Source organism: Leuciscus leuciscus (assembly GCF_965113295.1).
Source record: "Leuciscus leuciscus genome assembly, chromosome: 1".
In the NCBI taxonomy this organism is placed as follows: Eukaryota; Metazoa; Chordata; class Actinopteri; order Cypriniformes; family Leuciscidae; genus Leuciscus; species Leuciscus leuciscus.
Window position 1 is genome coordinate 57,828,666 of NC_138725.1, and position 16,812 is coordinate 57,845,477.

A 16,812-nucleotide genomic window follows, 5' to 3' on the forward strand; every position below is an offset into this window, starting at 1 on the left:
TTTATTGTGCCAATAAGGCGGCTTCCATTGAATAATTTTAATAAATATAATAATTTACACTGGTATTATTGCATACCGTTTAATGTACAACAACACTGAAGTGCAAATAGTATCTGCCTCCATTTATACGTATAAATAGCATCTAACTACTATTTACACTTATTGCAAAGAAAATACTGCTATTTTTACATAGTGTAAATGGAAAATATTGCTATTTAAACTAAGTGTAAATAGCAGCTATCGCTATATGTACTGTACTTAGTGGAAATAGCTGCTGCCTTTATTTTTTGCTAAGTGTACAGGGTAGCATTTGAGTCACGCCCTGGCCGCAAAACGGATGGAAGCAGCTCCGATTGAAAGACAGAAGTAGATGTAAAATCTTTGGAATCTCCTCCTATTAGTGGATTAGTATTTGTTGTTGGTGTTGTGGAAGATCCCTCAAGGCAGTTCCATTGGCTTTTATGGGTACTTGATGGTGATATTTCCAACATGACTTGCATTCACCTTGAATCAGTCTTAATCAAGATACTTCTTGACAGGTTAGCTTCTATTGGTATTACTGGCACTGCTCTGTCTTGGTTTAGGTCATATCTATCTGGACGCAGTCAGCGTATTCAATTAAAAGGTTTTCGATCAAGAACATCTACAGTCACCACTGGTGTTCCCCAGGGTTCTGTCTTGGGCCCGCTTCTTTTCATTATTAATATGCTCCCTCTTGGTTATATTTTGAGGAAATATGGTATTCATTTTCACTGTTATGCGGATGACACCCAACTTTACCTGTCTGCCAAACCCACTGGTTCTTTTCCACCACCATCTTTGTCCAGCTGTTTAGCTGAAATTAAAGATTGGCTTTCAGCTAACTTCTTGAAGGTAAATGGCAACAAAACTGAGGCTTTGCTTGTTGGCACTAGATCTGTTGTGTCTAAATCTAATTGTTTTTCTTTGTACATTGACAATACTGCAATCTGTCCTTCTTCACAGGTTAAAAGTTTGGGTGTCATCATGGATAGCACACTCTCCTTTGAAGCTCAAATTAATAATATCACGCGGATTGCATACTTCCACTTGCGTAATATTAACCGTCTCCGTCCCTTTCTTTCAAATAATAATACTGCAGTTCTCATTCACGCACTAGTCACTTCACGTATAGACTACTGTAATGCTCTTCTCACAGGTGTTCCCTCCAAATTGCTACATAAGCTTCAGTTGGTTCAGAATTCTGCAGCTCGTGTTCTATCTAGAACACCTTCTACTGAGCACATTTCTCCAGTTCTTCAGCAATTGCACTGGTTTCCAGTAAAGTATAGAGTTGAATTCAAGATCTTGCTACTTACTTATAAGGCACTTCATAATATTGCACCCCAATACCTTACACAACTTCTTCATGTTTACACTCCTTCACGTGCTCTCAGATCTTCATCATCAATTTCTCTTGTGGTACCTCGAATTCGTGACTTTTAAAACACGTCTTAAGACATATCTTTTTATACAAGCTTTTTTATAACATGTTGTATTGAGTCTTTAATGCACTTTATCTGTATATGCGGCTTGTTTGTTGTGTGTGTGTATTGTCTTATGCAGTGACCTGTATATTGCTTGTGAGGTGACCTTGGATGTTATGAAAGGCGCCATTAAATAAAATGCATTATTATTATTATTATTATTAATCATTAAATTAACTTGAAAATGTGTTAATTTACATGTTGTATAATACATATCATATTATATTATCAAATCATAAAATGTTCAAATTAGATATTTCCTTTTCTCTGTGTTGTTAACAGGTTTAAGCAAAGTTTTTAAATGTAGAATTGTTTTCCTTTCAATGCATGATTTGGAATTTACTGAATTCAATTCAAAGAAATTGAACACAGGTAATGCATTCTAAAAAAATTTGGTTTCTATCTATCTACAATAATAACTGGTTAAGAAAAGTTCATTTGATCAGCTAGAGCAAGCTTATATTAATTAGATTTAGATCAGGCATTTATCACAATGACGTGACATTTAGACTCAAACTGACTGTGTGTGTATGTGTGTCTTACAGGTGGTGGATGTTCTAAACAGGTGTAGAAACGTTTTGTCTGGTCTGGTTTCACACGTCGTAGGGCCACTCGAGACTCTCCAATAAACTCATTATGAGTCAGTTTATCCTCATCGCACACCGATAACCTGAGAAAAACAACAACAACATAAAAAAAGAGAGTGAGAGAATGATTTAGTTATACTGGAGAGAAAAGGTAAACATTAAAGTTGTAAATGTAGTATGGGCGGAAGTGATAAAAAAGGCTGTAAAAATACCACCCGTAGAGCAGCAAGAGCTGGAAATGGCTCAGACAGAAATGTATATTTATGAATGGGATTAGGGTGATATTTCTGGCTTCGCCAGTTTGGTTGGAAGTAAGCGCCTGCCCTTTTTTTCAAAGGTTTGCAAGCGTTTTTGTGGAACCGACACTCTCCTCTGCTCCTGTACTCTCCCTTGGAGATAAACGGCTAAATGACTTTTCTCTGACTACTGTCACCCCTCCACTGAAAAAAGGGCAAGTCTGAAAACACCAGCAGTCCCAGTCTCATATTGCCAGGGGATACTGTTCATTTATAACATGAGTGCAAAGGCAATTTTCTGTGGATAATCAGTGCTACAGCAGTCAGGAAGAACATCTTCAGCACTGCAAAAATATTCAGGCTAAATATATGCTGAATTTCCAAGACGTGCACAACAGTAGTTGTACCCTAGAAAGTAGATCATTCTTGAAGGTTCAAGGTCTGCTAAGCAGTCACCATCGCTGTCAAACACCTACACACCTACTGTCGAAGCAAGATATGCAGGCTACTGTCAAATCACTGCTCTCAGAGAGAAGAATTTTTAAGACATAGCCAGAATAGATTTACAGGCTGCTTGGAGTCGCCAATAAAGTAAGACGGATTCAAGGGTGCACAGATGTCTTCACTAACCTCAGAGTCTTCCTGTGCATATCCTCTTCCGTGATGCCAAGGTAAGTAAGAGTCTCATTCCAAACAGGATTTAGAGAATTACGTACAGTTTTGGTTTTCAGTTTATTGGCCTGTGGGTATAAAAACATTTAAACTGTTGTCACATTATTTATACAAATAATAAATAAATAAAATGACATTAAAAGATTAAAGATTTTGGAATACCTTAATTCTTTGATGCATATATGTCGTATACAGTATATTGATCAAAAGTGACAGTAAATACATACATAATATTATAAAAGATTTTAAATAAATGCTGTTCTTTTGAACTTTCTATTAATCAAAGAATCCAGGAAAAATTGTATCACGGTTCTACAAAAATATTAAGCAGCACTGTTGAGCAAAACATTGATAATATTAAGAAATGAGCAGCAAATCAGCATATTAGACTGATTTCTGAAGAATAATGTGACACTGAAGACTGGAGTAAAACTGAAAATTCAGCTTTGCATCACAGGATTAAATTACATTTTAAAATATATATATAAAAAACTTATTTTAAATGTATATAATATTCAACAATTTTACTTTTTTTACTGTATGTTCGATCAAAAAATCCTGCCTTGGTGAGAATAAGTGACTTCTTTCAAAATTATGGAAGTAAAATAATGGCAAATGTTTTTGAAACAAAAAAGCCAGTTGAATTGCACTACTTGAAAAGAATATGCATTGCATTAACCATGCTTGCATTTTAATGCATTGTATTTTTAGGGCTTGCATTTTTATGGGCTGAAATTCAACATGGTTGAATATTTAAGCTGTGAATTTCAATTTCAAAACATTTCAAACACATTTTTATTATAAAAAATTCAATAATCCATATTCACCTTTCATATTTCACTTCCAAAATATTCAAACTGTTAAAAATACAACCTATAATATTCAACAGGCAATTTTCGGTCCATTTTATTTCGCTTTGCAAATTCACTTCCACAAATTCAGTGGTTCCAATTCGACAGAAAATTCTACGTTGACATCCAGGAACTGCAGGAAAAGCAGTAGATTACCGAGCATACTCTTCATCTGCTGTTAGTCGACCTCACCATCAGATGGTGCAAAAGCGCGTGTTGTTGACGAAGACCAGCAACAGTTAGAGCATACCATTCATTCATAAAAACTCATGTCAGCAATGTAAGTGTATTTGTGATTATTATGACGGCTTTTTTATGTTAAATTCAGTTTCTTCACGGTTACTTTTCCTGTGTAGCCTACATGCATCTTTCTCTACCGTAAATTAGATTATAATGTTATTCCCCCGATGCGGATGTACAGATCCAATGTTACATTTGAGGTTGACATACTGTATATTTATCCTGGTTGTTTAGTTGCCGTAACTTTATATTGCAGCGATGTGCTGCATGCAGGCTATTAGGGTTTCCCTCAATACTTCAGGATTCCCCTGCTGGATATATAAAACGCTTAACATAGCTTAATGGACTAATACAGTGATATAAAAACCAAACTCTCAGGCAAGCAGATGGACTCAGAATAGCGCAAAGTTTAATGCTGAGTGTTTCCCAGTGATATATTGGCACAAAGTTGGCTTGACATTGGACATTCGCACATTTAGGGACCGTCTCTAAAGTGTATATACGACATTGGTATACACGTTTCTAACTTCAATAGCATTTGAATAGAACGACTTACAGTCATTAAACCAACTGTAAAGTGTTCATGTAGGTGTCAGGCAAACCGGGGAAACCGATTATAATCCCGTTCATGGTAGAGAAAGCTGGTAACATGTAGAATACACAGGGAAAGTAACAATGAAGTTATTGAATGAAACATAAACACAGCTTTTGTGTCTTTATCATCTTTTCCGCATATAATACTGACCCAGATAATCATCACAAAAACGTAATGCATGCTCAATTGCTGTAAATGAGTTTTTATGAATGAATGGCTTGCTCGGTCTTCGTCAACAACACGCGCTTTTGCACCTCCAGCTGGTGAGGTCGACTAACAGCAGATGGAGAGTATGCTCGGCAGTCAACTGCTTTTCCTGCAGTTCCTGGATGTCAATGTTGAATTTACTGTCGAATTTGAACCACTGAATTTGTGGAAGCGAATTTGCAAAGCGAAATAAAATGGACCGAAAATTGCCTGTTGAATATTATAGGTTGTATTTTTAAACAGTTTGAATATTTTGGAAGTGAAATATGAAAGGTGAATATAGATTATTTAATTTTTAATAATGAAAGTGTGTTTGAAATGTTTTGAATTGAAATATTTACAGCTTAAATATTCAACCATGTTGAATTTCAGCCCATAAAAATGCAAGCCCTAAAAATACAATGCATTAAAATGCAAACATGGTTAATGCAATGCCTAGTGCAATTCAACTGGCTTTTTTGTTTCAAAAACATTTGCCATTATTTTACTTCCATACAAAAATATCTAACTAATGCCAAATTTAAATCCTATAAAACATTTTTTGTAGCAGTTGTTTCTGGATTAAATGTACTTAATGTGTCACCACTTTATCAGGTTTTATCATTTTTGAAATTATACTTTCATCAATAAAACACAATATGGCCAAAAAATATGTTGACATCTCCTTCTAATTTATGTTTTTGGCTAGACTCCTTAACGACTCAACTGAAGATGATTTTTGGAATGGTCTGAGGTGCGGGCTTTTCTGTTCCAGCATGATAATACTGTGCACAAAGCAAGATCTATAATGAAATGGTGTAGAAAAACGTGACGGGCACAAAGCCTAAACCTGAATCCCATTGAACACTACTGGGATGAATTGGAACGCCGACTGTGAGTCAGGCCCCATCACCCAACATCAATGCCTCTCTGATGCTCTTTTGTCCGAATGGGAACAAATCCCTGCGTACCTGCTCCAACATCTAATAGAAAGTCTCTCTAGAAAAGAGGCATCAGTTAGGAAAGATCAACTCTTCATTTTTTCCCACAGTTTTGAGATTAAATGTTCAACAAGCACATATGGGTTTGCTGTTCGGGTGTCCTTTTTTTTGGGGCATAGCGTTTAAAGAGTAAAATCATACATAATTAGGTTGTTTAGGTCAGAGAGCATGGTGGTTTGGATGATACATAACAACTATGAATCACGGGCATAGATTTGGTTGGGGGGTTGAAGTGTGAACCGAGTCCCAGGGCATGCTCCCTCATTAGATTTGATTTATTTATTTATTTTTGCAAAATGGTCTTTTGTGGTGTCTTACCTATTATCCACTAATGCATAGTTGGCTTATGACGTAACTGCAATAAAGTAATAGCCTAGTTAACTATTACTTGTTTACATTGGATATATGTGACCCTGGACCACAAAACCAGTCATTTTTTTGGACATTGAGATTCACACATCATCTAAAAGCTGAATAAATAAGCTTTCCATTGATGTATGGTTTGTTAGTATAGGACAATATTTGTGCTGCATTCACAAGTTACAAAAATATTTTTTATATATTTACGGTAGGAAATTTACAAAATATCCTCATGGAATATGATCTTTACTTAATATCCTAATGAGTTTTGGCATAAAAGAAAAATCTATAATTTTGACCCATACAATGTATTATTGGCTATTGCCACAAATATATCCGTGCAACTTGTGACTGGTTTTGTGATCCAGGGTCACATATGATCATTTTGTGATAATTTTCTACTTAAAAGTGCCATGGGAAGTCAAAATAACTTTACTTAACATTTTCTTATAATGAAATTGATTATTTCCCACTCAGTAACAGTTCATCAGGCTCTTAATGATTTCGGCTATTTGATCTCTCGAGATATCTAGGCTAAAGGCCAGGTTTTTCCTAATATCAATCATCATATCATAATACCATTTATGACTCCTCATTTCCATGCTTAGTCCAATGAAGATATACTGTATATATATTTATATCAAATTTTTTTTATCTATATTATTTGTAGTGAAAAATAGCCGCCTACACATTTAGAAACAATAGCTACAACATGCCAAAGTTGTAATATAAATATATAGTAAAAAATCTACTCCCTTAACAGATTTTCTATCATAAATTCTACAAGACAAAAATTGACCACAATAACTGTTGCTAGAATAAGGGTGGTCATTAAAAAGCTTTCTAATTTATATTGATGCAACATGATGTTTTCTTCTCTTTTCATCAGTCTTTATGGTTTATGTGGCTGTTTTAGATTATGTTTGACTTTCTCCATTGCGTATTGAGTAGTAAGTTCTCAATAGAATCAAATGGGTCGCACATTTTATGTTGTGATAGGTGCTTGGTTATTGGTGGGTTACCTCCCCCACACCCCCCCACAAACTACACCCCTGCCCTGAATGGTTCAAATGACTAATACAAATCTGTCCCTTATAGTGAACTTTATGCATAAAAGGTTTAATTACTCCAAACAGGATCTCACCTTGCAGGCTCCTGGTAGAAGATGAAGTTTGACATACGGATCTGCCAGGCCATTAAAATCCATGGGTTTCAGACCCTAAACAAAAAAACAAGCCGTTTTAATGGACAGGAATGCTACATAAAAATTATATATAGAAACAAAGGAGTCCTGTTGAAGTAGAATAAACTGCTAAAGGGTAAATCACCTGCAGGTTTTTGCAGTGTGAGTCACAGATAGGTGTGAGTGTGTAGTGAACTGCAGAGGTGTGAGATGGACGTTACCTTGGCTCTGATGATGGTACAGTGGAGTGAACTGGTTGCTCTCTCATACCTCAGTTCAAACTCTAACGTCCCCAGTGCAGCTACACAATCATAGGAATGATAGTATAAATGTTAATAACATCACTATTATCTGCCATAATCATTATGGTACCTGCCATAATACCTGACAGGAAGCAGATTAAACGATCCATTATGAAACACAATTAGGAGGCGTGCATATCTGACAGATGGTAAGATGGATAGCAACAATGCAAATTGGAATATTAAGCCAGTACTAACCTATGCATATTGCCAATGCAAAGTAAAGCTTAATATTGCAGAATTATTAAGATAATAATTCCTATATAATGTTTACCAGGCAAACCAACAAAAATTTAAATAAGGTAATATGATCAACATAATACTTTGCTATGTACAATATAGCTATTTATTTCTGTAGGGAATATAGCAGGTAGGATGCCCCTTCGTGGATTTGCATTACCATATGGATAATAGCCTATATTAATTAAAACAATAAATTATATTTGATAACATATATCTGACGATATATAACTTTGTTTGGTTGCTTGCTTGTTTTGTTTTTTTAGTAAATGGAAGATTTATTTTCTCTGTTTTTTTAAATATTTTTGTCATTCATTTTTAGACATAGCTAGGATATTTATTCAAATATAGGCCACACCACATAAACTATAACAGATTAAGTAAAATTATAATTTAACGTTATAATATAGTAGAGGCCCTATACATTTAACAATGTGTGATTTTACGAATTGTTTTTCTCTTAAGTTTTTTTTTGTTTTGTTTAGTTTTTTTGACAGCTATGACATTACTTGCCTGAGGTCAGGTGGCATTGTTTTGGTGTCTTTTCCAACGGTTGAAACACTACTTGTGCGATTACTTGAGAAAAGATACATTACAGTAAGTTTTACTGAATCTTTTCAACAAACCTTCTGATAATTATTCATATTTATATCGTGCTATACTATAGCTAACTAGGCCACTAGTTGTAAAGAGGAAGAGATTATCCGACCGTTCGCCGTTTGAACAGTAGCATCTATATAGGTCTGTCACGTGACATTAAAGAGCGAAAAAAGTAAGACATTTGTTGTTTGGATTGTGTGGTGAAACAAAGATAATTAAAACCTGAGACTTTGTTAGAAAAAATAACAACTACAAAATAGTAAAAAATAAATAAATCGTATAATCGCTTTGCTCAATCATGCTATATCCGACTTCACGAGTTCACAATCACAAGGGTTATGCGTGCTGTCCGGAGGGAGGATTCCGGGCTCGGAGTTTTGGCCCGAACCCAGAGTATTCCCCCCGGTTGTGATAAGAATAATTAGTACTAACGTTAGAAGTGAGGAGATGATGCGGTGGAGGGATGCTGATAAACTGTCAACGAACAGACAGAGGTAAGTCTGCTGTATACTAAACCTCTTATCGTTAATAAACCTCATTTAAAATTACAGCTATGCCCATCTTTGTTTTCCTGGAACACACACACACACACACACACACACACACACACACACACACACACACACACACACACACACACACGTGCTTATATAGCCCAATAGGCTATAATTAATCAAATCAACAGTATTTTATAAGAGCCGAAAATATGTGGATATTTGGAACTACTCAGAGTTTAAGGGGTCATGGATGGGGTTTGAAGAACATTCTTATCAACCTATAATTTACAAACTATGGATGTTGTCCTAGGACTTATAAAACACACCCTTATTTGTCACAGTCACCTCTGAGACGCATAGTTTCTCAAAACTCCCATGATGCATGCACTCACATGTGACCAGTGACCACGCAGATTGGTTATGTGCTAAGAGGCCACTGACTGTACAACTTATGTAACATTATTATACTTCCATGATACCTTACAGTTACGGTTGTGTGTTGATGTGTGACTAAATAGTATCCCTTGGATATGTGTGTGTTTTTTCTGCAGGTATTTAAGCATACAATGTCAAAACTTACTACTGTCATCGCTGTCTGAACTGCAGATGTCCACAGATGTCTCAATGCTGCTTGCTGCTGAGAGAGACCCACCCCCTCCCCTCGCCCCTGCCTGGAGAGGGGACAAGAGACTTCCCCTCGTTCCTCCAGAGGTCCCAACCCCTGGGCTAAGAGCCAGTGGAGAAGCAGGGTTAGGAGAGATGGGGTCAGCAGTCGGGGAGAGTCGGGGGAAATAGGCAGAGATCTGTCTAATTGGTCGTATGGGGCCAGGACAGACGTCTATGGCCATGTGTTCCTGGATGGAGATGGTAAGCTTTTTTCCCTTACGCACCGTCATAGAGCTAAACCAGAGAGAAAGACAGTTATTTTGACACTTATTCACTTAGATGTGCTTCATCCAAAGCGACTTAAAATACACAGACGGTTCCACCAGAGTCACCGGCGGTTACAAGGATAGTTCAAGTGAAAATTCATGCGTCATTTACTCACCTTCATGTTGTTTCAAACGTGTATGACTTTCATTCTTCTGCAGAACACTGTTTTTTGTTCTTACAATTGGACTTTCGCTGAATTTATATTTTTCAGAATATCTTCTGTTGCGTATCACAGAAGAAAGAAAGTCATACAGGTTTGGAATGACTGAGGGTGAGTAAATGATGCATGAATTATAATTTTTGCGTGAACTATCCTCGCTTCGTTCACACAGCAAGCCTAAGTGCTTGATTCTGATTTGCTGCTCAGATTACACATTTGTTTATAAGGTGATGGGCCACAGAAGCTAGTGAATTTGTGTGCAGGCGACAAGGAGGATGAAGACCAGGAGTTTTGCTTGTATAGAGCTGTCACCATAATACTTATGAGTTCTAACACCTCGCTGTCCATGTGCTGACTAACTTCGCCGCTATCTTCCACCAAAGAACTACCGGTTTGTAAAATCTTTGCAGTGACTCTCGTCAACACAGAATTGTGATGAATGTCGAGTGTCGAATTCTGATATAACTGTTCAGACTGAGGTTGCATTGCAAAAGACTGGATCTGTATCTGGTTTAGTACCACATATGGAAGTGGCACAAATCTGAATAAAAAATATCAGATTCCATGTGCTGTTCACACTGTCATGAAAATAAAAATAAAACACTTTTGCCTGCAGTCTGAACTGAACTAAGTGCCTGTAAGAAAAAATTATGTGGATGTCGAAGATCTAAAAAATGAAGTTTATTACAGCATAGCAGTGGCAAGGTACACAAAGCACCTTGGGTTCACCGGCGTCAGAATGAACCCAGAAAATCCAAATCTTAAACCTTTTATCCTGTTAGTTTACCACTCTTAATGTAAATGAAGTTGCTCTTGTTGCAACAGTTGTGGTCTGTAAGTTAATGAAGTTGAGACACCCCATTGTCTGAGAAGGTTCTCTGTGTCCCACACCCAGTCCCATTCTACAATTGATGATGACCATTTGCTCAGGATGTGATCAACCCAAATGGTGAAGAAACAATATAACTTCACTTCCTTCATCTCTATGATAATTACGCCATTTTGGGGATGAGCTTATTCTAAAATATATTTTGGAGTGGAATCTGGGTCGAGGGCATGTGGTAATAGGCTTGGGGATAGAAATGTGAACTTGTGAGCAAAAATCCATAACCATCAAACTTCCCACTATTTCAAAAGCAGATTCAAAGCAGTTTCATGAGGACAGATGTTCATGTAGTCCACCCCAGCATGGCAGAAATTCACTACTCAGATCTTGAGGGCACTTGGTTTCACAGAAATGCATTTAGTCTTAGAATCTCCTTTGAATTTTGAGGCCATTGAATTTGAACAAAAGAGCTGTTTCTTGTTCTTGAAAGGAGTTGTAGACATTTTACTGGATCTAGAGACCCGTGTTCGAGACCAAAACCAAAAGTTGCGCTCTACTTTAAATGCTTAAACGTTGAACAGACACAAATATACATGAGAGTTATAACTTAGTTGCTGAGTGGAGCTGCAAACTACAGCACAAGAGCAATAGGCTAGAGGCTGTGAGTATGAGTAGGTACAAAGCGAAGTGAGGAAAGAGTGGCTGGAGGTTCAGAGTTGGACGAGAGTGGGCGTTTGCATGCTGCGGCTTAAGAAGTTTGTGCTGAGCTCTAGCTTTAAGAACTCTCCATCTAAGCCCTGCTCTGTTTATTTAGAAGTCGTGAGCAAAAATCTATGCTTGAAGCCAAAAGCAGTGCTTGGCCGATTTCCTCTTCCCTGCAGCCTTACTCAGTTTTATTCGATGTTAATTGAAACAACTGGTAAGCCTTTGTGTCTTCCTTTCTAAATTAAAGACCTCCTTCCAGAGACCTCTTAACAACCTTGTTTGTTGTTGTTTGTTTTGACAGACTGTCAGATACGCATTTGATCTGTAATACCTCCAGAGACTGAGATGAATTGACCTGGCTTGTCAAAACTGTTTCTGAGCTGCCAGACCTGCGTGCCACAGCACACTTTCAATTTCAACCTGCTCTTCTAACCCTCAACGTGAGCCGAGCTGGAAAACAGGGCAGCAGTTAAGGTTTGTCAGCTTCACTAAGCGCTTTCCTTAAAGCAGCACTGGGAACCGCAAATGAGCCAGTTTCAGACCCCAAAATATTAGTTTATAAGAGTTACTGTGCTAGAATGAGGAGAGGATGGGAAATGGGTTAAGAGAAAGTGAGTGTGTAATTTGATAAGAAGTGAGAATGCACTTTTGACTTTATTCGTGGTTCTAGCCACAACGTCTTGTTTCTATGGGTACACTTGATATGCAGAAGCTCCCCTGAGCGTTTGCAGCTAATCCCAGCTGAAATAATTGAGAATTTCAATCAGGAAGATAATTTTAAAGAGCACATGTACTTTGGTGGTACTATGGAACAGTCAGCATCATTGTTAAGTTAGGACAACCTTGAAATACAAAAGGAGCTATATATTATTATGTATAACACTTTTTTTTTTTTGCACTTTATTTTACTGTACGTGCACTTACGTGTAATTACAGTGTACTTATCTAAGAAAGTGGGTAAAGGTTAGGTTCAGGGCATAGTTATTACCAGTTATTTTAATTACTATTATAAGTACATACTATGTACATGGGGAACAGGACTGTAAAATAAAGTGCTACCTTTTTTATGATAAAATATGGAAATATTAATCATTTTAACATTCATATTTTAACTATAATATTTTTGTTTTATCATTTATTTATTATACACTACTGTTCAAAAGTTGTATTCAGCAAGGATGCAGAAGGATCAAAAGTTATAGTTAAAACATTTATAATATATAATAGATTTCTATTTCAAATAAATGCTGTTCTTTTCAACTTTGTATATGTAAAATAATCCTGAAAAAATGTATCATGGTTTCCATAAAAATATTAAGCAGCACAACTGCTTAATAATGATGCTTAAAATTCAGCTTTGCCATCACACAAATAAATGACATTTTAAATATATATATTATATATATATATATATATATATAAAAAATAAAACTGTTATTTTAAATTGTAATAATATTTCACAATGTTTTTGTTTTTACTGTATTTTTGATCAAATAAATGCAGCCTTGGTGAGCAGAAGAGACTTCTTTCAAAAACATTAGAACATCTTGCCAAGGGAGACACTTGTAGCCGTAGTTTCAAAAGAAGGAAGAATTCAGGAATAGGACACATACTCATACATATAGTAGCTGACCTTTAAGGTAATTTTGAGGCATTTTGGCCAAAAGCACATCATTACATGCCATTGCAGCGATTTCTACTTGTCAATCCATCAGGGCGTCCACTGTTTTGACAGGCACCATGGCTGTCTCCACGGTGGTGGCAGGTAACTTGTCATAATGGCATTGGTGAAGCACCGCTAATGAGATCATGACACATGGACGCTAACAAGATTAGCGATTAGCACAGTACCTCACGCTTAGTAGAATTTTATTTCTCAGGCTTCAAATCAAATCTCTTCCCACCACCTGCTGTACATAATAATACGTGTCTGTGATGTTTATGAAACCTGTTTATTTCATTATTTATTTAAACATTTTCAATGATTTGCAATTCACTGGCGTGGACCGGAATCTAAGGATTATTTTTCAACCCTCAGACTGAGGGAAATGTCAATTTGTATCTAAAGTCATTATATGACGAAATGAGATTTTGGAAATGATACTTGCACACTAGAACAAATCTGAATAATAATATAATTTTTTATCAACTAAATGTGATTGTATCGTATATATTTTTTCATCTTCTGAGATGATTTCTTCAGAGGTAACTGTGGGCTCATTTCTATTCAAAAGTGATTTTATGTGTTTCAGAAACTTCCAAGCCAGCGGCGGATTCGAATGTAATCTAATTTGCATCGATTTGATGTGTGCTTCTACTGGTGGGCAACTGTAGACCTCATTCATAGTGCAATCTTTTAGGAAATCTATTCTTTAACAACCCAAATGGCTAGTGCAATGCTAGTTAAGTCAATCTAGAACTAAGTAAGCTGTCATGTTGGCACTGTTGTCATCAATAAAAAAAGAAAAACAAACTTGTAGTAACTTGCACGCTCTGCAGTGCGTCGTGGCAGTGTGCACACTAAGAAATAAATCCGTAAAATAGCAGAAAAAGTACTGGCAGCTCATTACCAGGAAATTATCCTTTTTATTTTACATACATTTACGTTAACTAAATGTTAACAAAACTAGGGGTGTAACGATACTCTCATGTCACGTTTTGAGACATATCACGATACTGAACTCACAATACGATATAATTGCGACATATGATAATAATAATTAATTACATTTATATAGCACTTTTCTCAGCACTCAAAGCGCTTTACATAGAAGGGGGGAATCTCCTCAACCACCACCAATGTGCAGCATCCACTTGGATGATGCGACGGCAGCCATATTGCGCCAGAACGCCCACCACACACCAGCTTACTGGTGGAGAGGAGACAGTGATGAAGCCAATCAGTATATGAGGATGATTAGGAGGCCATGATAGACAGAGGCCACTGGGCAAATTTGGCCAGGATGCCAGGGTTACACCCCTACTCTTTCGAAAGACAGATGGGGATTTTGAATGACCACAGAGAGTCAGGACCTCGGTTTAACGTCTCATCCGAAGGACGGTGCTCTTTGACAGTATTGTGCCCCCATCACTATACTGGGGCGTTAGGACCCACATAGACCACAGGGTGAGCACCCCCTGCTGGCTTCACTAACACCTCTTTCAGGACCACTGATCTTGTGCGATATATATGATAAAAGGTTAACAAAAAATTAACTGTTGATTAAAATGCTAAATTTGATATTACATTGTGGGTGTAAATGATTGGCTTGGACTTGGTGCTGGAAACCCAATGCACAGGACAATAGTGACACCAGAATAAAAATATTCATTATTCTGAAGCGGAAAATACAGAATTAGTTTTAGACAAATATACTTGCACTCTGTCACTGACTAGATATATTTAAAATGATGTAGGACACTTTTTAATGGTAACATAAGATATTTGGCCTTTTCAGGACCCACAATATTCCCCCATTGCATTATTATACATTATATTCAACATATATTTTAGTTTCATGTAGTACTGACACTAAAACTCTGAAAACTTGATTTGTTCCTCACACAGTAACTTTTATTTTGGGTGAATTATACACAAGACATATTGTCACTATCCACGATACATATTGTTGCATTTTTGTATTGCGATATATTGTGACACGATATATTGTTACACCCCTATCTAAAACACAACGTAATGCAGTGTAAATGTCAAAAGAAAATTCCTTCAGATCAATAGAGTACATTTGTGCCCTGTTTTTACAGATTTTTTTTTTAGATTGCAGATTTTCTCGCCTATTGCTTTGCAAAGTGAACTGTGCGCATTGCGCAATAACCCGCTAACTCTGTGAGAGCAGTCACAAAATGAATGAATGTCAGTGCTTGAGATTGGATCACAGCAAGACATGAAGAGGCTGTTGAGAAGACGCCTCTGACTGGGGGGTGGGATGTGAGAGTGAGAGGAAGTAATGAAGAGAGATATTCCAGTACTGTATATTACTGACATGTTTGGCAGTGGGTTGTCACAGTACATAATGACACTGTTGGCATTTGAAGCCAAACACAATGGCTAGATGTGATTTGGACTGCTGTCAACATACTCTCTAGCTGATCAAATTAACAAGCTGACTAAGCAGCACAATACTTTAATTGTGTAACTGACACATGTATCTGGTTATGCAGACCCTTTTTTTTTACTTTTCACATCTCTGTCAGTTGTCTCATTCAGTGTTTAAAATTCTTGTTCAGTTCTCCGCTGCTTCTGCCTGAGGTCTAAATCTGCTCATGCTGACATCTACATCTGTCTATCTATCTATCTATCTATCTATCTATCTATCTATCTATCTATCTATCTATCTATCTATCTATCTATCTATCTATCTATCTATCTATCTATCTATCTATCTGTATTTCTGTCTATCTGTCTCTCTAAACTCTTTCATGTGTCTCATCAGTGGTATCATGTTCTCTTTTATTCACACAAGATCAGTGGTCCTGATGAGAAGCACATCACCGTTTCACAGTCAGTCACTGTGTCACTCAGACACTGATGGATTACCAGAGTGAGATAGAGAGAAGTCTGCATCGCACGCTTTCCAAAAGAGATTAAAAAAAAAACTAAAAAAACATCGCATGCACAGTATCTCATATCACAGTATCCCCATGTATCAGATTTTTCACATATATTCTCTCCATCTAAAGTTAAGATTATGCAAAAACAAAACGGCAAATGAGAGTTGAGGGGTGGAGGGGAGGGGAGAGAGAAACAGGAAGAGAGTGAAAAGGTTAACGTGCATGCATACATGAGTACATTAATACTTAACGCAGAATGAGTGCAGGTTGTGGGGGCGCACGGACAAGGACAGAAAGAGAGGTTAAGGGGACCGGCGGTAAATAGAAAGAGTGGACTTTATGATCATTCCATTTCCAGAAATATAAACAGAATAACACTGCAAGAAAGGGTTAACAATGAATTGACTAATTACCAGAAAGACAGAAAGCGAGGGAGGGGTTTGCAAAGAGAGGGGCAAACAAATAAATGAATAAATAAGAAAATGCTGGGAGATTCAATTACATAACAGATGCTAGGAAGTTCCAGGCAAAGATAAATAAGAAGGATTTTCTCTTACCTTT

The 16,812-nt window shown here is 36.8% G+C and overlaps 1 protein-coding gene and 1 long non-coding RNA gene across 2 annotated transcripts in view; one reads left to right on the forward strand and one right to left on the reverse strand.

The window, feature by feature from the left end:
- The window catches only part of doc2a (double C2-like domains, alpha), a 23,337-nt gene extending 13,251 nt beyond the window's left edge, over nt 1-10,086 (reverse strand). Inside the window, exons 1-5 of the mRNA XM_082137757.1 lie at nt 9,636-10,086; nt 7,638-7,717; nt 7,378-7,452; nt 2,959-3,068; nt 2,049-2,175 (exon numbers count right to left, since the gene is read on the reverse strand). Coding sequence (XP_081993883.1) covers nt 2,049-2,175; nt 2,959-3,068; nt 7,378-7,452; nt 7,638-7,717; nt 9,636-9,951 — 708 coding nt within the window. The 5' untranslated portion in view covers nt 9,952-10,086. The remainder of the gene's footprint in view (nt 1-2,048; nt 2,176-2,958; nt 3,069-7,377; nt 7,453-7,637; nt 7,718-9,635) is intronic.
- LOC309475162 lies at nt 9,799-15,361 on the forward strand. Its single transcript, XR_014197535.1, has 3 exons — nt 9,799-9,922; nt 11,981-12,153; nt 13,932-15,361. It is a non-coding gene; the product is annotated as an uncharacterized lncRNA (long non-coding RNA).
- Nucleotides 15,362-16,812: the final 1,451 nt, after the last annotated feature.